The following is a 27,771-nucleotide window of genomic DNA, read 5'->3' on the forward strand; positions in this document are numbered from 1 at the left end:
AAGAAGTTTTTAAAATGTCTTGTAATGTTCCCTTTGATCTTAAAATTTATTAAAAAAACTGTTGTAATTGAACATTTTGTGATAACAAATGCTACCATGTTAGGTTATAAAGATGAATAAGAATTCAATGCAAATGCTCTGCTTAAAAAAAAAACAACAAAAAACTAATGTGGATAGTTATAACATGAACAGATATTAAAAAACAAAGATGTACTTTTCCATTCTAGCTCAGTGGAGGCCAAGTCAGATTTCATGAAAATCATCAGACAAACTATTCGAGATAGTGTTCGAAAAATGACATTACCAAATGCATCTCAACCTTCTAAAAGCAATTATGCACCATATGGAGGTCAGAGGTTACAAAAACTCCCATCAAATGTGCGGACGCTAAGTAAATTACGCAAAGGAAGTGCTAAAAGTTCAGACGTGGACAGACATTCAGCAGAGTTTGAGGAGAAACTTCATGTATTAGAATGTGATGATTCTTCAGCATTTAGAATTCGTAGTCGGACAGTTGGTGATTTAAATGATATTGATGATGAAGATAAAAATATTTGCAAACCAGTGTCATCAGAATCTCAAATTTCTCATGATACAAAAAGTTCGTGTTCATCAACCTCTAGTCTGAGTTCCAGTAGCAAAGCGAGTGGATCTGCAGCAAAATTGACACAGGCAAGTGGGAATCCGTTAACATTTTCATCAAATAGTATACCACAAATTGAAGGCTCTCCTGTGTGGAAACCTAGGAATGAGTTGAATGTCCTTCTCAACAAGGGGCCCCATTTATGTGTTCCAAGCAGTGCTATAAGTAGTAGTTTAGTAAATAGTGCCATGCTGAATAACTCTTTAAATGATCAGTTTAATGAAATTAAGGACACTGAGTGTTGACCTTTCATGGGTCAAATAGGTTATTTCAGTATTAATGTGATTTTATGATTAAGCAAAGTATTAGCCTGTATATTTATTTATAAATCACGGAAACAAATCATCTACGTTGGGAAAATCCATTATTTTCTTGTTTTAATCTCTTGAAATTTATCAATAAGTCATCTCCTTGAAAATTTAAACAATTCAGTAGAATCTTTTTAAACTGAATCCCAAGATGGGGATCTAGTGGGTTACAGGTGTTGGAACCTCCTTAAAGTGTTGGAAAATTTTGTAAATTTCATGAAAAATTAGGGGACACATGAGCAAGTGGTAGCCATAATTTTCCTTTTCCTTTTAGAATCCCTCCAGATTCTCAGCATTTCAAAATATCTGGATATACCCCTCATCTCTATCATCTCTATTTTTATCATAATGAACAATAACAAACCAATGAAAACTTTCTTGTACAGGAATTATCATATTTTTTAAAACTTTCATTGTATTCCATCCATTGTTCAAATAATGATATTTTACTACTCAAGAAATTTTTATCATTATATAAATTTTCCGAGTGTGATATCCAAATTTAATGTCAACAGAGTTAACTATTTTAAAAAAAAAACATATAATTAAGTAATCACTACATTTCATAATGAACATTTTTCAGTATTTTCTTTTTAAAACGTTTTGAAGAAAAAGTATGTTTGTTTCAAGAGCATAATTAAAACTTTCACTAAAACTTAGATGTATTATTCAATAGAAGTATACCTTAAAAACTGAAGTAAGAGATTTGAATCCAACCTAAAACAAACAACAAGGAGTTCCAAAGATTGTCAAATTTCAGTATGCTTTTGGAACTTCCTTCTTGGTAGCAAATTTTAAATTTTAGCAGGCTTGCTGAGGCTTGCATGATAAAGAGTTATGATTAGGTAAAATTTTGTTGTATGCTATTTTATTACAGAAAGACATCTTAATTGCATGGAATTGACATCTTAATTCTAATGCTAAAGATATTAACAGAAACTTAGCTCCTGAAGGAAATCAATAATATCTTTTGTTAGAAATTCAGGTACATTGCAGAATTTAGATTGAAAATATGGAAATTAGATGGTAATACCTGCATGTAATGTGTAAGGTATCATATTCAATATTTCTAGAAACAATCTGTGTGGTCAGCTGTGAAGGATTAACCGAATGCTTTTCCAATGTTCAGACCAACTACTAAGTTATAACATCAGTACATTCTATGATACTAAATCATTGACATGAAAAAAACAGGAAATGGATTCACTCAACTGAATCAGGTCCACATGTTAAAGGTGTTATCATGTTACCTTTAATGACATTATGTCTTGATAATCTTATTTGTTTCTTTCATGTTTTCAGTCACTTTAGTACAAAAGGTAATTATGATATAAAGTACCTTGCGATGCATTTTGTGATGGTATAATTGACTTGATTCCCAACCTTGGGAACGTAAACATATATTAAATGCTTGAAAATGGGGTCGTAGTGTAAAAAACATAGTTTTAGATTTTTTTCCAGATGAGTGACTTTTAATGCTATCAGCATTGCATTTTTTGGGTGCTTTGAAGTGTGGAATTGGTTTTAAAGAAATTTAACTCATGTACTTGACAGTGTTTTCAAGCATTTACCAATGTATCCCCTTTTTCATTGGCCTACATTGAAGGGTGCTGGAAATATAGCATTTGCATGACATATGGTCCCATTTGGTATATGGTTCTGTATATATCACCATCTTGTCCATGAAGAATATTCATGATTGTAACATTACCCCCTTTCATAAAAAACATTTCCCCCATTTTAAGTTGTTGGCAGTTGAAAGAAAAATGGAGTGTTTCATTTAAAATATGTTTAGAAAAGTATTTTGATTCATATTTTCTTTTGAAGAAGTAACATTATTAAAGAAAAATAAATATTCTTTAGCTAAATTGTTTTTAATTCAATTTTTTTAATTCTGTCATGCAATCTGAATATATGGAACTACATGTACACCTATGTTTTTATACCATTGTCTTTTACTGGAGTTAATTTTTGCTTATTGATATCTACACCTATCTTTTATACTTTTATTTCATTTGAAGTGCATAATTTTCCATCACATATTTTTTTTAAAAGTTGCCATGGCAAGGGAAGCAATCTGTCATTTTCATGTGTATGATTTCATCATATCTATGTATATACTTGTACAAAGCATCATGGGAAAAGTGCAATGGGTTATGTGGAAGCATGTTGGGTCATTAGTCATATCATTCTCTCATTTGATAGTGCTTTACTCTCATATTATTATCACAAGTTTAATATATGCATCATTTAATGTATTTTAAAAAAAAGCATGTACATGCAGAAAATGTATTATAGTCTATTTCTTAAAAAACTAAATTTGTAGTTTGTGGAATTTTGTCTCGCCTAGAAGTAGATTGTTTTTAGGGCAACATTTACTTTTTGCCTATTTGTATGGTAAACTGAAGTTGCCCAAGTGTGTCAAATGAGATTATGTATAAAATTTTGTTAAATTTATAGGCAATGTGATATTAAATAATGTTTATCTAAGTAGAAAAAGGATCTTATTAGTACTGTAACATGAATCATTGAAATTCTCAAATATCAAGATCATTTTTAATCTTCACACATTGTTACTTTTTCAATGAACACCTCTTGTAAGCTGTTAGCAAAAGTAAGTTGGTTGTCACTTTTCTTTCACAGAAGCTTCCCTCAAAGATGTCTTCTATGATGTTTTGGTGTACCACTAAGTTTAACTCCAAGACCTTTGCTAATTGTCATATTTATTAATTACATAAATGGAAAAGGAATTTTACTGCTTTTATAAGCTGTTTATAAAGCTTATAATATTCAAACATTTTCGATTCTATTCATTATATTTATCAACAGGAGATATTCAGGATTTCTAATGGTGAAGTGTCTACCAGACCATTTGGACACTTATTGAACTTCTGTTTTTAGTGCTGTTTGTCAATACTAATTTGTGGTTTGAAATTCAGGAGAAGGATAACAGACAGTTTCAAAGTATTTTGTTCTTTTCATATTCTTTCATGCTTTTCTTTGAGGCAAAACTGTAAGCAAAAATACACAGAAAAACCTATGAATAATTAAACTAGTGTATTGGGCAGTATATTATTGTTGTGTTTGAGAGTCTTGTATGAGCTGGTGCAGGAATGTAGAGAATTAAGAACAAGTAATTTGTTTTCGATTTTACTGCTTTTCAACTTCATCTAAACAAACACTTTTGATCTTTATACTTTATTCCTCACTGTGATATTGTTGGATATTTTTGTTCTTTTACTCTCAAAGTTATGACCAGATTAACTATCAGACACTGCGAGGAATCTAAATTTTTTTAAATGTAATGATTTTTTTTTTTCATTGTATTCTTCCATGATAGTGCATTACCTTGTAAACTGGCTACTACAAAATTTGACACAGCACACTCTTCAAGTTTTGGGATTGGTCTTTTTAATAAATGTTTCTTGTAGATATAGTTTTTTCATACCTTTTAAAAGAGGTGTACTTTCAGTTTTAAAAATAGATCAGGGAATTTCCGAAATAGACATATCAATTTAAATTCTTCTTGCTTTCATTAGCTGTCTTGATATTATTAGTTTTTGACAATCTTTCTATTGCAATATGAGCAATTGTCATTTGTTGTTTTCTTTTTCATTATTGTAAACATTAAAATGGTTAATTTATTTATAGATGGTTGTTGATTTTTTTGTATTATGCAGCTGCAAATATTTGGGCTTGTATATAGATTCTTGCTGCCGTTGGCTGTGTCCTCATCTATAGACATTTCATGTCCAGAAAATAACATGACTGTACAGATCTTTATGAAGTTATACCACAATGTACCATACCATAAAACAAAGCTTTAGATTAGTTTGGGGGGTTTTGACTAATTGTTTAGTATTTATTTGCCAAGAAGGGGGCCAGAAACAAGCAATTTCATGATGTCAGGACAATAAGGTTAGTACCAGTGAGTTGATCTCTTTAAAATTAAACTTGAAGATGCCATACCACAAATAGACAGCTAGGATTGATTTTGGGCGTTGTGCTTATTTGATGAATATGTTTCAAAAATTTACCTCAATGATTCTTGTCAAATATTTATTGAAGTAGCATTCCACATGAAATTCAGACACCACCAATGGTAAAGTCATTCATGGTGTAGAAAACCATGCAAACAAACAATGCTTTTTTTGGTCTATGTATTCTATATTTTCACATAGTGATAATCATCTCTGTATTCAGATCTGCAGTTTTGAGAAAATTATACATTTATTTCCCACCTAAATTAACCAAATCAAACAAAATTAAGAATGATAAATCAGATAAAAAGAGAGTTTCATGTACAATATATACGCTTATTTCAAAAGTGCAACAACCAAATGAAAAACTAAGACTTGTTATACGATCAGTAACGGTTTCTGAACAAGAAATAAAACTGAATTTGGTGGATTTTTGACATGTATGAATCACCCCCTGTCTGATTTTTATTAGGACTGCTACTTAAATATTCATTTGCAATCAAAATATCAAGGTTGAATAGTGTGTCCCAACTGTTCTTGGTTCAACCTCTGTGGTCTAAACCAAGCTGTGTATTTTTCCACTAAAACACTAGCCCAACTTAATAGGTTAAACAAGTACTATATTTAAAAAAGATAGCAGACCTAATAAAGTTTGGCTGTTTTGCTTATAATTTTCTACATTTCATTTTGAAAATAACACATGGCACTAAATTTCAATTTTCGTTACACTTTTTCGAACACCACTGTTATCAATCTTTGGCCAATCGGGAAACAGAATTGCGACCAGGTGACTAGCGTTTCCATAAAAGAGTATCTTCAAGGTCAAAGAGTAAAAAGCGAAACCATATCGACTGTGTCGGGAAAAAAGCCAATTCTACTGCCCCTCTTAAACTCCGTATTAATCCCTTGATAGTTTTCTTATAACCAAAATTACTCAAGCACGAAGATAGAGCTTAATGAGCTACCCATTAATAACTTCTACAAACTAAAAGTTTGAAATTCTGTTCCTCCATACGCTATCGTTTAGATGGCATCAAGTCCGCGGTATCTTGTCCACCAACTTATAGCTGCAGGCGTGATCCCATCAATAAACAGAATTACTTTTCTGGCAAGCCAACATGTTCATCAGGGCCAACAGTAGAAATTTTTGAAGTAGTGACTGTTGATACCTAATATTAGTATCTGCTGCACATATTAAGAAGTATTAGTTCCTACAAAAGAGTCAGTGACATTCAATTAACTCTTTTTAGTACCTCTAAACAACGCCACTGGCACCATGAATTTTCCCAGCGTCTAAATGAAACGGACATTATTTTCAATTAACGACAGAAGCATTGCATACAGACCTATACATTGTAGTCAGTGTCACAGTTAGATACTCCATATAACAGAGTGTAAAGCAAAGTTTACAATGCACAAAAAAACAAGTTTTAGAACCCAATACGTGTCTGTCCATCTGCTCTTTTGTATAACTGACCTATCAAAGCTTTGGTGTTCGTTTCAAACCCTTATACATATATACCCTCATTGATATTACAAATACAAATATACAAATAAATAGATATTTTATTTATTTTCATTCATACAAATAAATATGATACTTTCATTTATTTTCATGAAATACAGAAAAAAAGAATACAATACATCGATAGCACCAACACTGAAGGTAACTTATGTGTGTAGAAATTACAAGACCGTGTCACAAAACAAATACATACATAAACATTTTTTTAAATTGGAGCAAACATTTTAGTAATGAAGTTTAGCCCAGAACTACCGTGATCTGCTTCTTGAATACAAACAAGCATTATTCGTGGATACTTACTTTCTTGTAGATAAAGAAACTGTATAAATGGGACCGCTTACGGCATTGACAAAACACCGAGACATAGAGAGCTAATTTTAAGTTAAGGCAACCCTTAAACAAAGGCAAAAAATACATTAAAACCAAATTCACTTTAAATATCAGCTATGGTAAAAAGGATTGCTCCTTCAGAATCATGTCAACTAAGATTTACAAATATCACAGATTTACTTTATCACAGCTTAGAATTTCATGGCATGATAAAGGAACAAATTGTGCTCCATTCAATGATAACTTCTTATATTTATATACGTTTTTAAAATTATTTGACTTATCGTACCGGGATGAGGTCACATGCCGGCATGGATTAGGCGAAACAACTACACTAAAACACAATACAAAACGTATAAAATATGGTTTGTGTGTTATGACATTGGTTTTATATCAATTCTGCTTTCTTTCTTCATCTTTCTAAACGGCGAAGCATTGTTTTATTCACATTTCACCCACGATTCTTGTTCATTTTCTAATTTTATCAAATGCTTTTTTAAACACATAAAATTGTACGGGACATAGTAAAATTATTATTTCATGGTATGGATTAAGTAACTTGTAAGCGAAACTGTACCATAAATGAATTGATTGTAGTCAAATAGTACTTGTTCTTTTGAAATTTATTATGCCTATCCCTATATTCTGACAAAAGAGCACTAAAAATAAAGGATCTTGAAATTCCTTTAAGTACCACAGTCGGTAAATTCTGATAAAAAGTTGTTACTTATTTTTAATCGTCCCCGTTACTGAAATTTCTGGTTCCTAGATTTGTAAAAAATGGTAAAATGGTAGAACATGGCACAAAACACAAAACAAACGAATGAACACACAGTAAGCAGTTTGTAATAGAATCGCGGTAGCAATATCATAAGAACATACTGTTAGTATCACCAATCCGCAACCGACCAATTTCTTTACTATTTATCAAACAAAAAGTCGAAATGAATAGTAAGCAAATGGTAAGGAATGGATGAATAGATACAGGTCTTGGCGGATCCCGAAATTCATTTAAAAATGTACGGGGTTCAGAAATTGATAAAGGCTATCATGTGCCCGACTTTGCAAAAACTTGACAAAATTCTTCAACAAGGGGGAATTCCAACCCACGGAATATTCAGCTCCCCCTATGGATCCGCCGCTGTTGGTGAAAAACAAAAGTAGATCGCCATTTAATAGCTATCAAAGAGCTGCCTCGTGCTAGTGTAATGTTAAAAATCTAAAAAAAAAAACACATGTATTATACCGTGCGCATACATGTACATGTATATATCTTATCGTATTATTTATTGCTGTTAGTCTTTCATAACAATAAAATCCAGGAATTGGGTATTGCACATACTTTTCCGTAATCACGGATTCAGAAAATACTACTGAGCAGATTTGTCCAAGGCTGTAACTGTTATTCGTTTTCTGTAAGTTGTACCTTAGATGACTTAACAATACTAGACGGATTCAGCCGAGAAAATCTTGCTTTCTCTTGTTTTTCTCGAAATATGTTTCGTGCATGCTCAGAGTACAGCGGATGTCTTGGTCCTTCAGTGGGCGGCAAATTAAGACTGGCATTGAGACTGTCATGTGGTGGGTGCAATCCTTCACCGGAAATCGATGGCAAAAACACATTCACATAAAGTTTTTTCTTCCCATCAGCGTCTTTCTTTGCTGACTGTCGGTAGTTTGAATTTGTTATATCAAGTGGATGTCCATGACTATTTTTGTGAGCAGTTTTACGTTTCCAAACGTGCTGCGTGCTCTCTTCATAATCCTCAGGATCGGGCGTTGTTGGAGGAGCTAGTGCTCCTTCATAATGATCGTCATTTTTACTGTTATTGCAGGACTCGGTCGGGGAACTCGTAAGATCAGACTTGCCATCGGATTCCGATTTGTTTATTGAACCGCGATGAAAGTGTTTTCCTATTAACCAAGCATCTTTGTGACTCCGTACAAGATTCCAGTCCTCTTTTGACTCGTTGAGTAAATCGTCTTTTCCAATATTACAACGATTCCTATAAATTCCCTCAATAATTTCACGTTCACCTTTTGTAAGCCCTGCTTTGTCTCTCAAAAACATTCGTCCGGGATTCACACCACGTGATTTTTCCTTCGTTTTTCCGTTTTGTATCTTGCTATAAGCAGCCAAGTCCCGATAAAATTGTGAAACTGAAACACATTCTCCTAAATCCTCCGACCAATCATAGAAACGAGCAACACTTACGTGTGACCGTGGCATATTGACAGCAGCAGATTTTACACGTGACGATGGTGAAGGTGCAAATGAATGGTGGTCGGAATATGACGTCACCGGGCGTCTTTTGATGAAAGGCCCAAATCTGGAAAAGAAAGATTTTAAAATAGAAAATTGTTGACTGCGTAAGTTAGTTGCTGTTTGTTTACACAATACAAACCAAACAATGATGTTGACGGAAATATCCACGAGACGACCACCCAGGTAGTCATATACATGTCAACGTCAGAATATACATGTCAACGTCAAAGTTAAAAAGGCAGGAGTATCCAGGAAAAGTATAAGTTTAGCTGTTGTAATCTACTATCGATATATGTGTATCACTGGCCATTTTGTATAGATAAGAATTTTTCGAGCTTTATTTAGCGACAGGCGTTAGAAATTCAATGGTAGTTTGCTGCAAGAGAAACGAAGTCAGTTCGGTTTATCCATACAACAAGCGATAAAACGCAGCATACTGTTTAATTAGTACATTAAAAGGCCAACATCCCTGAAGTTGACTATGGATTACATAATAGCAAAATCCTCAGCATGGAAGATCAATGGCGATTAAATGGCAGTTAAGTGCCCACAATCGGTATATCGGATTTGTACCATGACTATTCTTGACTATCTTTTTGTACTTTGAAGTTTGTACAATCGATTTTCGATCTTGTTGATGCCAGCCAAAGTTGAGCATTGTGTAGGTCGGCCATAACTGACACAATTTATCAATATAGAACGATCGGTACATATGCAGTGTCGTTTCCTTATAGCAAGAATTCAATTTCTTATAAAACTAAAAACATAATAGTAAGTTTACATCTTGCAACCTCAACTAGAACAAATTATCGAGATTTAACCTGAATTAATATTCTTAGTTCATAAGGTTTTGCTGTAGGTCAAAGATTCTAATTTCAGTAAAAGAAATCAGTATCTCATGAATTTTGAAATATATTTAAACCAGATTACAAAGATTAAGTAAGCTAGTTTCAAGGTCAACCTCGGGAGATCGAAATCCCTATGACAAACGAAAATGCATATTGAAATCTGCCATGTGTGTTCATACGACAATGTTTATACATACTTAATATTTGTGTACAAAACCCGGTCGAAATATATCAAAACTTATCTCCAAACTTTAAATCCTTTGACAAGGTGCTTTTAATAAGACGTGTTCGTATCAGAGGTGACCACTCAGTTCTCTTCTCAGTGCATTAATATGTCGTTCTTACGGTAAAAAGTCATGAAAGCCAAATATTTTAATCTTTTAATTTGAAATTTAATATTTATGTTAATGTTACTGTCTTTAAAAAAACCTCAAGTTGAACTCGTAATAAATATATTTCTTTTGTCAAGTGGAGGACAAAGTAAACAATGACAATTACCTTATAGACATAGTTGTTTTAGTGGTACACCTGAAATAACATCTCAGTTAAAACAAGGGTTTTCGAAATTTCAATGATACAGCTTTGGCATTTTAATTAAAATAGTTATAAATTTTATAGATTGTCATTTTTTACTACCAATTAAAATAATTGAAGTCAAATAGTGTCGAAGAAATCAAAGAACGTTTTTGACAGAACAAGCTTTGATTTATAAAAGACCGACATGCTCACAAAACATCTACCAATGGAAAGGCATATATCCTCGGATATATTGTTCCATTTCCGAGCGAAACAGCTGTCACTCTGTTGTATATGCCGCGTGCTTGTTGGAAAAGCATGCAGTGACTACAAATTTTACAGTCTTTGGCATGACTCACCAAGACGGTTCCTAGTATATAGACAAAAACAAAAACAATAAATAAAACATAAAGCTACTGAGGCCATAGGAACAACCACTTCAATACATGGAAACGCATCTTGTGATTTTCAATCATTGACAACAGAAACACAAATATGAAATGGTTGTATTTTATTTCATTTTTATTTACACCCATGTATTAATAACCTCACTCTTTCAATTTTTCGAAATTATAAAGACGAAGAAAAGGTCAAAATTGTAAGTCATGTTCCCCAAATGTTAAATTTGAAAAAAAAAATCAAGCACATTGCATTGTTACAATACTTTCTTTAATAGAAGTTGTCTTTTTCAAAATCTTTTGAACACTTCATTTGCCGTTTGTTTGTTATAAAACACATTAAATTTATGCCTTAATCGTTAAAATAGCAAAATACAATTGTTACAAAGTGGAAAGGGGTCATAGTCATTTTTTAGGACAGAATGTCCTGCCACCAAAAGTCATGGGGTTCAATATAAAACATGAAAGGGCCCAAACACCCGTATAATTGTGACATAGATAATGGAAGGTCAAAAGCTTTGGGATCATTGGCTTTGAACGGTGCACAACAATATATATGTATTAAAGCATTCTTAATGCGTTTTCACTTTTGTTTAGTTGCACGTAGAATCATAGAGATTATCTTAAATTATTTGAAAGGTTTAAACCGTTAAGAACCTACACGTGCCTCTTATAAAACCAACATTACATAAAATTTCATTATTCCATAAAACTTTGATATTCAAATATAGCTTCTTTTTCAATTCAACAATTCAATGTTTCAAACAAAAAACAAAAAATACCGGAGAATAAAAATGGGACAATACAATCGCAATTCGTAGATCTCTATCATTCGACGTAAGAGTTCCTTCTGAATCAACAGAATTCGACAATCGTTTCATTTAATTTGGATATCATACAGTATTGTGCAAGTCGTAAAGAATCAAACCTACCACCTCACCAGTTATGACAATGTAATAACTAATCTCGATAGAACCCACCTAAGAGTGCAAGCAAGTCCGTTGTGCTTTAAAATTGGGCAATCATTTCATAAACAATACAAATGAAAAAGTTAACGTAGCCGCTTACCTTGTTCCATGCTAAGTTACATTTTGCAATATTTGATAAACAACAATGGATGCTTCATCCCTAAGATGATATCTTATTCCGATACTTAAATCCAAATATGAATTACTTAAAAGTCTGTATATATCATGGCTGCATTTCTAACTCCACGATCATCCCTTCTTTATATTCAACATGAATATCATTGTCATTTTAATAAACTATAGATTTTCATCTGTATTATCTTTCATAAAATATTCTTAAGTCAACATAACATCCTTGAGTCAACATTTTTAGGATTAAAGTCTCTGAAGAAAAGCAGCGTGAGAGCACCTAAAGCAAGCCCTAAAAGTCCTCGTTTTAGGATGTATTGATTGACTCAGTTTAGTCGAATGGATTACAAGATAGAAACATACCTGCTCCAATATTTGATTTGAAATTTTAAAATAGTAGCATGTACCAACATTTGAATGAAAGATGACAACCTTTGTCCTGTTTGATTACAAAATAAATATCATCGAACGGTATTTAGGAATTTATCAAGCACGCCATTTTGTTCGCTGGATGTCGTCTGCTGTGAGTAGCTTTATTCGGAACTACTTGAATTAAATTCGTACCTAAATATCACGAAAAATCATTACCAGCACGCAGGGAATAGAAAAGACTTCGGATGTTGAACAGAAATATAATAAACCAACAGGCCACAAAGAACGCAGTACAATAGATACGAAACAGAGCCTAATCGAAGTTTGGCTATAAAGAACGCATTGTGATGAAGCAATCAATCTTACGGAAACAGTAGAGAAAATGAGGAACCCATACCATCATGGCCATCCGTTGACATCAAGATACTGAAAATTGATATGATTTAAAGTACAATACTTGTACGTGTTTATAAAACGGGCATTAGGCTTCAGCAGACAAAATCATTTCAGTTCATACCCGATAGGCTTCGCACTATTCGACTCTGTATTTTACGCTCTTCATTTCTTGTTATTTGTCTTCGTGTCAATTTGTGTTGTCGTTGTTTTTGTCCAGTATAGACCCCCCTATCTGACACCCCCTTTTTATTATCACTTCGGCATTTTCTCTTTTCAACAGAACCGATAGAGGGATGTAGACAGTTTTGAAGAAAAAAAACAATTACATGTATTATCTTTCTATTCATTGATATTTAAAATTGGATTATAAAATTACTGAAAAAAATAAAAAGGAACCACATAAACGCGAATGAAAATGAACGTGGATCGTGTACAGAAAACAAGTATAAAAATAACAGAGAACAAAGTTCCTTAGAAGAACCGAGAGTGTGATTTCAGGCTTACATGATCTCAGAATAAAATGTTAATAAAAGAAAAGTTAATAAGATGGCCTTTTTCTTGGAGTCAACACAATGGTTAGAAGACCAACTTGCAGATAATTACGTTAATAAATTTAACTGATAGATTCATTATTTGCAAATAAAAAATATGATTACATCATATAATAATTGAAAAAGTAAGAAATCTTCATATTTCGGAACCAGAAAGAATATGCTCACTTTAAGATGATCATATAAAAATAAGAAATTGGTTGCAAGTTTGAAAAACAATAAGACTAACATTCTATTAGCACTTATACCAATTATTGATCAAAGTCCTAGCTTAAATCTTAAAATTGTGTCAAATTATATGAAGAAAAACACATCCTAGTTAATGTATTATTATAGAAGGCAAACTAATATCAATATATCATATATTTAGACAAAAATATAACTTTTTTGTAGATGCATTATAAGTGTTTTTCAAACCCTATATCGTCTACATTATATCGCACACCTTATAACATACCTCTAGACCTATATCGCATACCCTATACCACACCCCTTCACAGACCCTATACCACACCCCTTCACATACCCTATACCACACCCCTTCACAGACCATATACCACACCCCTTCACATACCCTATACCACACCCCTTCACAGACCATATACCACACCCCTTCACATACCCTATACCACACCCCTTCACATACCCTATACCACACCCCTTCACAGACCATATACCACACCCCTTCACATACTCTATACCACACCCCTTCACAGACCGCACTTCAAGTATAGTTAAAATATATTATATAATGAACATGACATGTTAAAATCTGTATCACATGCTGTATCAACTGGCCCTTGGGGTGATATAGGAGTCTCGGGTTGATACAGCATGCGATACAGATTTTTAAATGTAATATTCAGTAAATATTCAACTTCGTTCTCTTACAGGTCATTACCTCCTCATATTATACAGCATATTACAACTTGTTACACGCCGAAAAATATTCAAAAGTTAGAATTAAAGGAAACACCAATATTCAAATCTAAACATACACTTAAGAAACAGAAGTTTCCTTCCAGAAAAAAAAATGTGAAACAATATTTTTGAAATATGATTCGATTTCACATTCTCTTTTTTTATCAAAGCTTCGTTTAATTGTTTTATTATTATTATTATTATTATTATTATTATTTTATGTAACTGAAAGGGAAATCAAGGGTACCAGTATTCGAATTTAATAACAAAAAAAATAAACATAACCCTGGAATAACGACTACACACAACAAAGAATTTATAATAACCAAAATAAAACGCACATAGAAAAAAAAGTAAAAGAGCAACCCGGACTCAACTAAAATCTATAAAATAAATATTTTGTTGAAATTGCTTTTCTTCCAAATTTTCATCATATCTCTGTTACCGTTTTTAGTTGGTGTTTGCTTATTAGTTTTTCTTGCACCTTGTGTTTTGTTTTTGTTTTTCCCCTAAAATAAAGATTATGTAGCGGAATTTCAAGTCAGTTCTATCCCACTTAATAAGGATTTGAAAATGAGTTTATAAACGACTTTTACTCACAACTTCAGAATTCCTTCACAAGTATCCACTGTGGCACTCATATATGCTAAAATTAGGATAAACCAGATTCAGGAGAAAAAAGTCCACAAAGTTATCTTCAAAAAGGTTAACCTATGCTAAAAGTGTTCTGCATAGTTCTGATATTGTTTTAGTGAAAAATTAATGATCTACGGTCAGATCGGGTAGATAAATATACTAAAATATATGACGTTTGTATTTCACAATTCATGCAAGAAGAAAAGACAATGTCACATTTTCTAAATAGGGGTTTTAATCATTTTCACGCATGTTAAATTATTCTACTTATAAAAGGCACACGCCTTGCCCGTAGTATTAGTGTCAATAATTGGGTATCAGTTTTCTTGTAATGTTTGTTTGTATATGTTTTATCATTAATTTACACAATGACTAAAACCAGATTTTACTAGAAGATCTCCATTTCTTTATATTTAGACAATAAACTACACACCACGAGCAACAGACAAACTGCGACTGAACTAATTGTTACAGATAAGTTTCAGATTGATTGTTTCAGAAATATTATAATTTCCACAAAAAGCTCTCACTGATTCTGTTTATAGAGATCATTGCATACTAAATACAATCTGAAACAACTCTGCCAAGTCAATGATAACTAAAATCAAACAACACTTTAACACATTTCAATTGTGAAGAACTATTAATTTGATTTGCCGACTGTTTAGATACGTAACTTAAAATCTCGTGAGCAAAGACGACAACATTCATCTAGAACATACTAAAATGTGGCTTACATCTGTGAAATCGGAATGATAGATATTGACAAAAAGCACATATCCCGGTTTTCATGGATATCCAAAATTACAATTTAAAATTACGAATGACATTTGATTTTTTTTACCTTTTCAAGAAATAAAGATATCACATGAAATTCATGACTACAAAGCTCTACAAAACTACGAGATTATATTAAGCTGCGTTCATTGCTTTCAAGGAAATAAAACATCATGTGTTAAATTTTAACATAATAATAACTTATAACATTAGTTTTTTACTATAAATTAATCATAATACTAACTTATAACATTAGTTTTTGACTATGAATCAATTATAAAAAAAACCCATCCACCGATCACTTTTGTCTTCAAAAATACAAAAAAAATAAATTTAAAAAAATCACCAGAGCTTATCAATATTAGTCAAATCGCAATGAAAATACGAAATGTACACAAAAAACTTCTTACCTCAAATTTAAACTTCAGGACGATGATATAAGCTTAATTTCACTTTCATAATCACTAACACTAAAAGTAATAAAACGCCTTTATTTATGTCTATAAGACGTAAAGGAGCTAATACGGCAAATTTATTTTAATTCCATTAGTAATTACAATTAGTCGAAAAAGTAACAAAAAACAAACTTGCTTACCTCCAACACAAACCTCAAGGCGATGATATACGTTTCATTTTAATTTCATAAATATTTTATCAACCGCTTTTCACCACGCAGTAATACTCTCCTGTTTATCACGTATCACGCACAATTCCGTGCAGTGATTAAAAAGACAAAAGCATTCTTATATGGTCCCGATACTTCAATATTGATTACCTTAATGTGTTTTACATATATACGGATGGATCAAGGCAGAGGAGCCTTTTAAGATAGTGATATGATTCTGCAGATCGATATTTTTACAAATGTGAAATAAGTTGTGAAATATTATTCACTGATAGAAATATGCAAATTGAAAAGTAAATTTGAATTCTTTTGAGAATGAAACATGCGCTTTAGATCAATTTCTACTTCGGTTAAACAATCTGGTTTGAATAATCTTTCTTGATCGGTGTTAAAACTGTCAAAGCAGAAAAAAATGATAAAATTATTTCACAAAGAACGGCAACTCTATTTAAAATTATTATTCATTAAAAAAATACATTTACTCGTTTTATCATTCATGCTGAAGACATTAAAAATATCAAAATACAAGTTAGTGGTTCTTTATCTAAGATTAAAATAACATTTTAATTAGCATGAACATTTCGACAATTATCATGACCCCATTCTAACGGGGAACAAGTTCCATTAAAATTCAAACTCACCATTCAAAATGAGGGGGAAAATACACCACTTTCCTAAAACTTTGCAAGATATTAAGAGTAGAAATTTCATCTGCTTAATGAATGATATCCCCTCGTTAAGTCTTCACGCTTCGAGAACCAATCATATTATAAAATTGTTAATTATTGATAAAAGAAATAACATCTACGTGCTAGGTGAAATAGACTGTTTTCAAAATGATGTCTTTGTGATTGAATAACTAATTATTAACTATCATGCGATGCAGTTAAAAATCGACGTCGCTTTGCATTTCCCAGAAACTTCAAAACATGTTGTAAATTATATATACGTCTGTCTCTCCATTCGTGCCAAACTTTAGAAGACTTTTTTTGTTCAGTGTATGATCGATCATGACCGAGTGTCTTGCATGATTTGTTAAAAATTCATCAATGTCTCTAAGCATGAAAAATTAATTACAATATGTACAAGCAACTTCATTTAGGATGCTTTATTGGTTTTACCTATAACATTTTCCCTTAAGGAGAGAGTATCGTCTTCCTCTTAATTTGAAAACATTGTTTAAACAAAATTAGAAAAGAACAGTTCGTGTAAAATTAGTGACATATCAAGCTTTCATCAACATTTTATATCAAAATTATTTGTTCTTAAAACATCTGCAATATACCGAAGCGTGAACAATGGGACAACTCAAATACGTCAAAGTCCATAGACATGACGAGAAAGTAGAAACAGGAAAAAGACGACCTACAAACACAATGTTGCAAACCGAATAGAATAGATTAATATAAAAACTGGAGATAAGGAAAACAAGAGTAACACACACACACACACACAAATTAAATGCTACCAATATGAACTCCCACAAAAAAAAGAGCGACATCAGGTGCTTCGAAAGAGTTAGCATGCTCTGCTTACTGACCCTTAACATCACCCAAATAGGTCACAATAACGTCATAGAGCAAAATCAGGGGAACCAGGTTTCGAACGGCAATAAACAATCTGGAACATAATAAAAAAAAACAACAAAAACAAATAGACACAGAATATAGACACACAGAGCTAAAAACATGACATAACCCAATAACACATTCGAAGAAACAAAAGTAAATTAGCAACCTGAGCGGCACTAAAAATTGGAAGCATGATTCAGGTCCACTGGTATTTATATCGTTTATCTTAATAGATTCCAAGAATATGAAATGGTTTAACAATGTGGCAGAAAAGCAATGTTCTTAGTTAAAAAATTCAACGATTTTCTCGCTAATGATGGAGATACTCCTTTCAAAATATACCCAACTATCCCACTGTAACAATCTTTTCTAACTATAATAAAAAAATACTTTTATGACGTCGCGCAGGGTATTGGTATCAATGAGCTTTTCAAGACGTCGGACGTCAATACACAACCCCGCAAGAAAATGACATAGATCGTCAATGTTGCTTCGTGTGGAAGTGTGTATCTACAATGGATTATGTTCATAGTTTGTTATCAGTGCCAATAAGTGATACTTTTACTTGATTTTATAGTTGATGACACAATCTCAAGGAGTAACCCAATGTCAAGATGTATATATACTTTAGGACCGCTAAGGCGAAGCATGGAAACAATGTCGATTCGGCAGACGAATAAAACACGATTAAAAAATAATATTTTTCTATTTCCATAACAAAAAACGTACCTGACAAGTCATTCAAATGGAATATATTAATTTTGATTTACATATATTACTCTTCTTATAAAAACTTTAAAATAATATGTAGATTTTTCCTTCATATTTCTTCATTTTCAAAAAACAGGGCCTATGTAATTTAATACTAGTTTCCAATTTATCCGATGAATTGTTCCTTGGTCATGGCAATTTTAACGAAGAAAATGTCATGAGTATTTAAGATATGACACAGGCAGTGGGTGGCACATGTTAAATTTTGTTGCAAACTATTTGCATCTATTTGAGATCACGAACTCATATTCCTAAAAAAATGGATCTTGTAAATCAGTAATTCACTGAATTAAATGAATCCCATAGAATCCACTGAAAAATCTAAATTAAGGGAACTAATTCTTTGATCTATTCAAATTATAGTTGGTTTGTTAGGGCACTTTGAACACATATATTGAGTCATCCACGTCTGATATAGAAAAAAACTATTATAAGGAGTTAAACATTGCATTGGTGGAACAAAATGGAGCAAAAAAAAAATGGTTTGATAAGATTTACCCTGTGCCGCCCATTTCATATGATCTGTCTGGTTTCTGTATGGGAAAGTCGACATTGTGACATCGATTGTCACTTTTTTCCCGGGACAGTACGACATAACTTCTGCAATAAAACAAGGATCAAATGCCTTTTTTTACGTAATTTGGTTTGATATAACATGGGTTATCCTTCTTTTATTGTACGTTCGATTTAAATGTAACAATCTCTTAGACTTTCTAAATTTGAATTTACAGTCTCGCAGGCGAAACAAAGGCCAGTCCCCCTTATGTCGGAAACATTCAGTTGATTATATAGGAAATCACTCAGCTACTATCACATCACTATCTTTCTCTTCTGTACCGGAGATAGTAACTGATTCGTATTTAATAATAAATTCATTTGAAAAAATACAAATACAAGGAGACTTGTAGCAAGTTTCAATGTCTTATGTAGTTTAAAATATCTATTGATAATAGAATCAGTACAATCGAACAATTCCAATATAGATACATGTTTCTTATGGTTCTTTTCTAAATCAATACCACCTGATTTAGCAAGATTTTTTTACAGTATAATTTGCGGAATTTTTGGTATATCTAAGTGTAATCAAGGGAACCAAGGTTATAGCGGTAATCAAAAAGAGTAATCAAGGGAACCAAAGTTATAGGGTAATCAAAAGAATGTAATCCAGGGACAAAGACCAGACATGGAAAACAGACATACACAAAGAATGCAATCCAGGGACGAAGACCAAACATGGAAAATAGACATTCACAACAAAGAACATAAACTAAAATCATACATACGAAGTAACAAAAGCAAATGAGCAACTCGGACTCAACTAAAAACTGGGTGCATGACCAGGTGTACCGGTAGGGCAAGCGTCCTCTGCTTTCCTAGAGACATCCGCCGAGTTGTCCATAAAAAGTCAAGTCCGGGGTAGGCAAAAGAGTGAAGGAAAACTATGACACGTTAAATAAATCTTTTCATGGCGCAGATGGGTACATGATGACGATCATAAAACGTCTGTAGTGATGACTTCAATCTTGTAGCAACATAAACCTTTCCAGAAGCCTATTAGTTAGAAGTCTAACGCGATGCAAAAAGTCTGCGTAGTTTCGGCAAGCTCTGGCATGACGTACGAGTTGTGATATGAGCACTCCATATGCAGGTGCTTAAGGGATGTTACCACAGATGAAAGGAAAGTTGACAATTCTGAATGCAAACTCGTCACGTTTGTCGTAAAGTGTGGACAATAGTTTTCCTTTACCATCGAATTCTAAGTGTAGGTCAAGATATGAGGCTGACCTAACAGTATCTGTAGTATCCTTTATCTCAAGTTCTTTGGGGTAGATGCGATGTATCAAATCCCTGAAATTAGGATTGTTCAAATATAATACGTCAACTATATAACGAAAAGTGAGTTTAAAGGATCTAGCTTAACGATATTCTTTCTTTCGGATCCGATCAGCTATAAAGTCAGCCTCATAAGAGTGAAAGAATAGGTCAACAAGTAGAGGAGCACAAGTTGTATCCATTGGAAAGGACTCTTGTTGTGTTTTATACATTGAACGACAACCATATGCGTATAGGGAGATTATTATTGTCCAATAACTTTATCCCTACATAATGTCACCGACATATTTGGATATTTTGATATTTTGTACATCTGATAAATTTTAAATTTTGCATGCTTTCATAATTTAAGCTTACAAGTTTTATACATTTCTCACTTTATAATTTATTGCAACTAAAAAGGACGTCACATCTAACAAAAGTTCATCAAAGCTCTTTTATTTAGAAATTCATTCACGGACCCAACTTTGCCTCTTTTTAAACAGTCCTTGTATTTGGGAAATAGTTTTTTAAACGGGGTTCTTCATTAAGGCATTTTGTCTTTTACATCTTAGAAAATATGGTTCAACTACATGTAAGTTCTTTTTATAGAATTTCAAAAAAGGGAGACCAAAATACTGTTAACACAAAGCCAGGAAGAGGAAAAAGACCGCGGAAAATAGTGTTACCAGTTTCCTAACAATTACCAGACTTAGAACAGCAGACTGATTATATTGTACTATATTTGTTGTGAACTCAAGACTTATTTTTTTACAATCAAATTGTTAGTGAAAGTTATATGTAAATAGAAAATGTGACATAAATTCAATATCATAAAACTTCATGACCTCTCATAAGTCTTATAGGATCAATATATCATGGTAACATTTTTATATACACACAAACATGTACTTAAAAAAGGAAAAAACCCAAAACGTACTGTAGGTGTTTCGAAAGTATCTTAACCCAATGAAATACATCTTACATTGAAGAAGATTAGAAAGCTACGTTTGTTTATAATTAAATATGAAAGAAGAGAGTTCATACTGAAGTAATGTGAATTCAAGGTTATCGAAATTATACGTCACAACATGCGAACATATTCAGGGAAATAGGGATAGAAATCTAAATCATATTTTGATATGTATGGATGAGACTAGAATATGCTGAAGTGTATTATCTTCAATAAAGATGCAAATTTAAAAATGCAAGGTAGATTATACAGGGATATGATCTAGTGACTTTGTACTAGGAGATATAGAGCAAGCATATGAAATGAAAATGACTAAGAAATAATTTGCATTTGCAATATTTATATAAGACTATTGAACACGCTTCTAGTTGTAGTTGGTTTTAACTCAATCTTCTCAATGTGATTTTTTTTCATCACGAACATTTCGAAAATAAGTTTGGTATTAAATAAGTTCATAGTATATTAAGTTTTATTGCTGTTCGACTCTCGGTACTTAAAGAGGCGATAAATGTAAGTTACATTTTCATTGAATCATTAGTTTTCATTTTCAACTATTTTGCCTCCAGCTGTGAACTGGCACAGGTTGAATGGGGACAACTCGATTAGTAAATTAAATTTCCAAATAGAGCAATTTGGGACTTAATTTACATATTATTCAATATCTTCCTGATAAAATATGCATTCAAAATCCATAAACATTATGTTAAGCCTGTAATCAGTCGTAAGTGTGAAATCTCTAAATAAATTAGGCTTAAAATATGGCTTATTGTCAAGTGACGTGGAAATCCATCACCACAATGACTTAACTCTCGGAAACTTATTCCATAGAATAGAACATCAAGTTGTTACAACGAAAGGCCAATAGACGGCATAATCACAAAACATATTACATAGTGGTTATTAGATTAATATAAATAATGCATATATAAATTTTTAGCATTAAAAAAAATAATTGCTGTATATACTCTGTTTGCAAATTTTGTTTGGAGAGAGAGACAAAACAATCGTCTAATATGAGTAAGAACACGGAAAATAAAGTTAGAATAATGACGAAACCTGTACACATTAACAGTGTCAGGTTTATTACGTTGTCCATCGTGGAAGACATGAAATTTAATTGAGAGTACCTGGACTCATCAGCGAAATAGAAACTTCAAATAAGTCAATCGAATTGTGATGACGACCGTAAAACTTCTGTAGTGATGATATTAACAAAGGCTGATTAAGAAAAGTTTTTCCGACATTATCCCGGCTCTGACATAGAAAGTCCTTGTACAGATCACTGGTTCGACAACAATGGACCGATAATGAAAAGTATACCCCATAGGCTGGAGAGGTTGGTATATTGCGAAGCAGTTTACGATTGAGATGTAGAAATCATTTGTCATAAAGTTTCTATTTTAAACGCCTTGTGTTATCTATGTACAAGTATAAGCTCTAGATATGAGGCAGAAGATGTATCCGTTGTCTCTTTAATTTCAAGTTCGTTTGGGTGGATTAGATGTAGATAATCCTTGGTTTATTCAGAGATCAAAATCATCTATATAACAGAAACTGAAATTGAAGGACTGGGTTACTCGCTTCTCTTTTTTTGTTGTTGTAGCCCTTGTCAAAATCTGCCTACAAAAGTTATCACGCTTAAAAAAAAACCGTTTGCTTCAACACATTTAACCAATACACCTTTGTATATAAAATGAAAACAGCAATGATGAAATTAAAAGAAATAGGTCTGTAAATTATTTTTTTTTTAAAAATCAAGAACCATTAAATAGAACCCAAATCTGATGACACAGAAATGCAATTGATATAAAACAAGTACTAACTTTAAAAAAGTAGCCGACGCAGTGAAATTTTGTTCTTTTTAACTTCTAAGTTTCTATATTTCTTTCAAGAAAATAACACATGGCACGCATTATTAAAGTTTTCAATACAAATTTTTCGAACGCCACTAAGTTATCAGTATTTGGCCAATCGGGAAGCAAAATTGCGATCAGGTAACAAGCGTTTCTTTAGAAGAGCGTCCTTAAAGCCAAAGGGCGAAACTATAACGACTGCGTCGGAAAAATAGGAATACATATAACTCAACGGGCAATCATAGTTAGTTAGTTTCTGATATATATTATCCGCATTCATGCTCAATTTTAAATCTAGGTGGGAACTGTTTTTCCACTTAAGTATCGAAGCCGTTACTTACAATTTATCATAAGCATTATTATTAAGTTGATGTCCCTCTTCATGTATTTATTTGGTACATTAAATGTGTTGTCAGTATAAAAACATGCAATAGTATGCTGTTAACGCATTTTATTACTGATTTTGTAAAAATAAAACATACGATTCAAAGGAAAGTTATCACATTTAAACTTTCATGGGCTTTTTAACTTCAAAGCTGATTGCCATTTAAAACATGCACGGCATAGATAGAAAAATGAACTCAAATAAACCATTTTTAAGTGTAAGTGTTTGTAAGAAACAGGCACAATGAGGAAAATCAGAAACATACATATCAAAACACACCGATCACACAATATACTTTCACTCGTGGATGCTTTCTGTATTTGAAAAGACCATTATTTTATCTCTGCAACATTGGGTTTGCTCAGAATGTTTTCAATAGTCTTAGAAAAATGAGGTTTTTGACAGAGTTATCTGCTCTTGAAATGGTCATTTTCAGTGCATTTCAATGAAATTGTAACTCAATGGTCCAGCATGATATGAAAAATCTTGTCTGTTTTCCTTTATTCTGAGGGTGCAAATAATCAAATACACAATCACAATGATGGGTTTTTTATATCATGTTTCACCTACTGCCTGATTTTTACAGGGACTGACACTTAAGAGCATTATCTTAATGAGATTGGCTTATGCAAGGTAGGTTATATAACGTCATAGTTAATACAGATATCAGGCATTTTAACTTAAACATAGTCATAAAAAAAGAACTACAATGTATTTTCATAAATAAATAGTATAGTAAAAGAGAAGTCGACGGTAGACTGACAAACATAAGCAATCGCAACAAAGTCATGAACAAATAAAGAATTATATAAACCTTGAGATACACGCCGAAAACTAAAATATATGAGCTACATATGTGACATTTGTAAAGGGAAACAATTTTATCACATGTTTTGTGCATTTATGTTTATATATATATATGATACGACTGTTTAAGTTTTAAAATACCCTACTTACACTTAATTATCAAACTTTAATTTCCAGTTTTTTTTTAAATGCAAAAGTTTAAAATGTTGCATGGTTAAAGAGATGTAGGAAAATTAAGATTTTACATTTCAGGGCAATGTTTCTACAAAACGTAAACCTTTACAATAAAAATGAGATATACAAGAAACTCATAATTTAATATTTCATATACGACTATAATCCAACATGTATAGTGCATGAAGAAATAAAATATTGATACAAAATCTTTAAAAAATGATTATTACCATGCCCTGAACAAAGTGGGCTTACAGCTGATGATGGCATAACGTTGAAAGCCTATTAAAGCATGGTAGTTAAATACATCACTACTATGCAATTTCCAATTTCGATTCAAATCAAAAAGCAGATGTATTGTTTTGATGTTTGTATGTCAAATTGTTTTTGTTAATGTTACAGTATTCAAATTAAATGATAAACAAAACAAATTGTAAGTCCAACGAACAGAGTCACTTACCGTGGTCCTTGTAACTCAAACTTTGCACGTTTAGATTCAGGTGGTACAAATGTTTTCTTTGGAATAATTTTTGGAAGCTTTCCACTAGAAAACATTACATCCGCACCTGACATTTCCAGCACCTTTATCCAGTCACAGGAGTTATTATATATATTGACGTGAGGTTCATAAAAAATGCATATTTTACATTTATGCATTATGGTTCCAAAGAAACTCAGGGAAACACTCGAATAATTCCTAGATATTAGACTTCTGACATGACGCAAGGACACCTTTTGTTCGTATAGATACAGGAACAGTCCTATTGGGTATCGATGTAATTACAAAACGTTAATCGATTGTTTTTTATGTTCAATACTTAGTAAAGTTTAATTACCTTGATGTTTTACTATAATTCGCAGTTAGTGTCTTCGATTCAACAAATTACAATAATCTATAGATTGGTCTGTGCAGAAATTAGTCTTTTTAATTGAATTTCCGACGATCTAAATGATAACTTGTGTTATTGATAAATGAGTTCAAATGGAAATTCAATTTTTACATGTTTAGATACAAAGGTATGGTTTTATCAGCAAATTTAATTTAGGCGCAGATATAGCATTCAATTAGTGCGTATGGGGAACTAGTTGGTCAACCAACGTATTTTTTAAAATGTTAAATTGGTTCGATATTCTCCGACAAGCGCAATTACGGTAGGAATTTATCAAACTTTTACCTTTCAATAAGATAATTTGAAATAAGACCCACAAATGACTTCTTTAATATATGGACATTAAAATATGTTTATCTTTGTGAGGCTGGAAAGTTATACAATACCTTAAAAACGAAATAATCCACAGGTCAGTAGACTAAAGATTTCTCAAAAGAATATTTTCTCTCAAAAATTGGCAAAATTCAATTTTGACAGTACTTTAACATAATTTTTTTGCATAAATGTAGAAACATGACTTGTATGACTTTAAAAGTACTTGTAAATGCTAAGTTACGATGGTTTTTGCAATAAAATTTATTTTTACACTGAAACGTTAGAATTGCAGATGAAATACATGTGAGCATACATATTGACTTTAAATTGATTACATTTTAAAAAAAAAACAATATCTGTCTTTAACGTAAGTTCCTGTATGTTGTTTGTTCTTTCTACCTAAGTTTCTTAGCTTCATCTTTGTTCTTCAAATATCTGATTTTGCTGTTAAAAAATTTTCAGATTACAATACCACATAAGGTAGAAAGTTGGCTTTTATGTGGTTATTTCTTATATAACTCTGGAATTTCCTTCGTAAACCTTCCCAAAAGATTTATTAAAAATTATTACTGCAATCCATTCTAGTCACAAGGAAACTCAATTCAATATTTTAATATCATTTCATTTCCGTAAACAAACCATAACATGCAAAGGACACATCTAGTGCAAAGAACTCATTTCCGCTCAAGTCAAAAGTGAGCATTAACTTGACAAACTGAACTCACGACCTTATCAACCAAACCTCTAAACGGAAATTACAGGAATTGATACTTGATTGTAAAACTAAGGTAGGGGGTTTTGAATGTTCGAGTTTTTTATGAGTGTATCTTGTAAATTGCCCTTGGCAAATTGAAAATTCTTTATTATTTTGTCATTTTCTAATGTTTGGACAGCTAAGCAGGAAAAATCATATTTATCAGAAATATCTACAACCCAATAACATTCAAACGGTCTATGCCTTCTTCTGAATGTATATTTGTTTATCAGTCATTCTTAAATAAACACTATGTACATTGTATCTGTTAGTAATCTACCTTTCGAAAATGGTATTTGTTTGGAGTTAACCGGTTTGATAATTTAGTATTCTTAGAACAAAGTTTTCTGGCTCTATTAGCAGAAGATTGAAATTCAATCTAATAGCCTTTGACATGCAGTATAGACAAACATAGATCAACCAACTTCAAAGACTGAATTAGCAGAAATGTTCAAAGTTCTGTAAATTTAATTTGTACATTTAAATCTCTGAAGATTATTATGACTTTACAGTTGTTACAATCTAAAAGGATATTTCTAAGCTAATGGTTCATTTTATGAAGTTAACTTGAAATAGTATTTGACATTTTCAAACATTACCACAATGAAAAAGGCAACTTAAAAAAGTATCCTGGATATCACTTGAATATGGTTTTACCGCGGGAAAAATAAGACTATAATCGTCATTTGAACATTGGTGCGTTCCTCAAATATAATATCACCAAAGACGATTCCTGCTAACATATAACTTTTTACATAATTATGTATATACATTTTGTAAAGTCAATCACTTATTTTTTTCAAAGGAAAAGGGCATATTATTGACAATTTCTTGACAATTTGATATGGAACCATTACAAATGGATGGCAATAGAGATGTGGGTGTGTACTCCATGAGACAACAATTATTGTGTAATTTCATCGCAAACATGTAGTTCCACGGTTCGGCCTTCTACTGCATTGTGTGTCACTTTCTTCACCTAAAATTTATGAATTTGTCAAACATTTACTGATGTATTGATAATTTTTCATTATTTTTTGTCATACTTTATTGCTATTTGAGTTAAATTAGTTATTAATTGAACTGAAGTTTTTTTTTTTATTCGTAATAACCACCAATGTATTCGGTATGAATATCAAAATCCCTTGGCGGAACATATTGCAATTAAAGGATATCGGCGTTCAATGTGTTTAATAAGTGGATAAATATCATCTCATCAAGCTTCAATTGTCCAATATATTAAGTAAACAAAGACCTAATGTATCATTGGAGTATAC

The 27,771-nt window shown here is 32.0% G+C and overlaps 2 protein-coding genes across 15 annotated transcripts in view; one reads left to right on the forward strand and one right to left on the reverse strand.

The window, feature by feature from the left end:
* LOC148614359 (protein still life, isoform SIF type 1-like) overlaps positions 1-4,601 on the forward strand; it is a 118,678-nt gene extending 114,077 nt beyond the window's left edge. For 4 of the 8 annotated variants that reach the window (XM_088588459.1, XM_088588464.1, XM_088588462.1 and 1 more), the window contains one exon: positions 228-4,601. In XM_088588459.1, coding sequence (XP_088444585.1) covers positions 228-888 — 661 coding nt within the window. In that variant the 3' untranslated portion in view covers positions 889-4,601. The remainder of the gene's footprint in view (positions 1-227) is intronic. The other 4 variants (XM_088588466.1, XM_088588467.1, XR_015923647.1 and 1 more) reach the window with 4 other exon arrangements.
* Positions 4,602-7,997: 3,396 nt separating this feature from the next.
* Positions 7,998-27,771, reverse strand: part of LOC148614360 (uncharacterized) — a 39,025-nt gene continuing 19,251 nt past the window's right edge. For 5 of the 7 annotated variants that reach the window (XM_088588469.1, XM_088588470.1, XM_088588468.1 and 2 more), the window contains one exon: positions 7,998-9,116. In XM_088588469.1, coding sequence (XP_088444595.1) covers positions 8,189-9,116 — 928 coding nt within the window. In that variant the 3' untranslated portion in view covers positions 7,998-8,188. Of the gene's footprint in view, positions 9,117-14,751; positions 14,798-16,159; positions 16,287-24,995; positions 25,276-27,771 lie in introns of those variants that run through there. The other 2 variants (XM_088588474.1, XM_088588473.1) reach the window with 2 other exon arrangements.

The sequence above is a fragment of the Perna viridis genome, chromosome 6 (assembly GCF_037379345.1).
Source record: "Perna viridis isolate PV_CMFRI_1.1 ecotype Kerala chromosome 6, ASM3737934v1, whole genome shotgun sequence".
Classification (NCBI taxonomy): domain Eukaryota; kingdom Metazoa; phylum Mollusca; class Bivalvia; order Mytilida; family Mytilidae; genus Perna; species Perna viridis.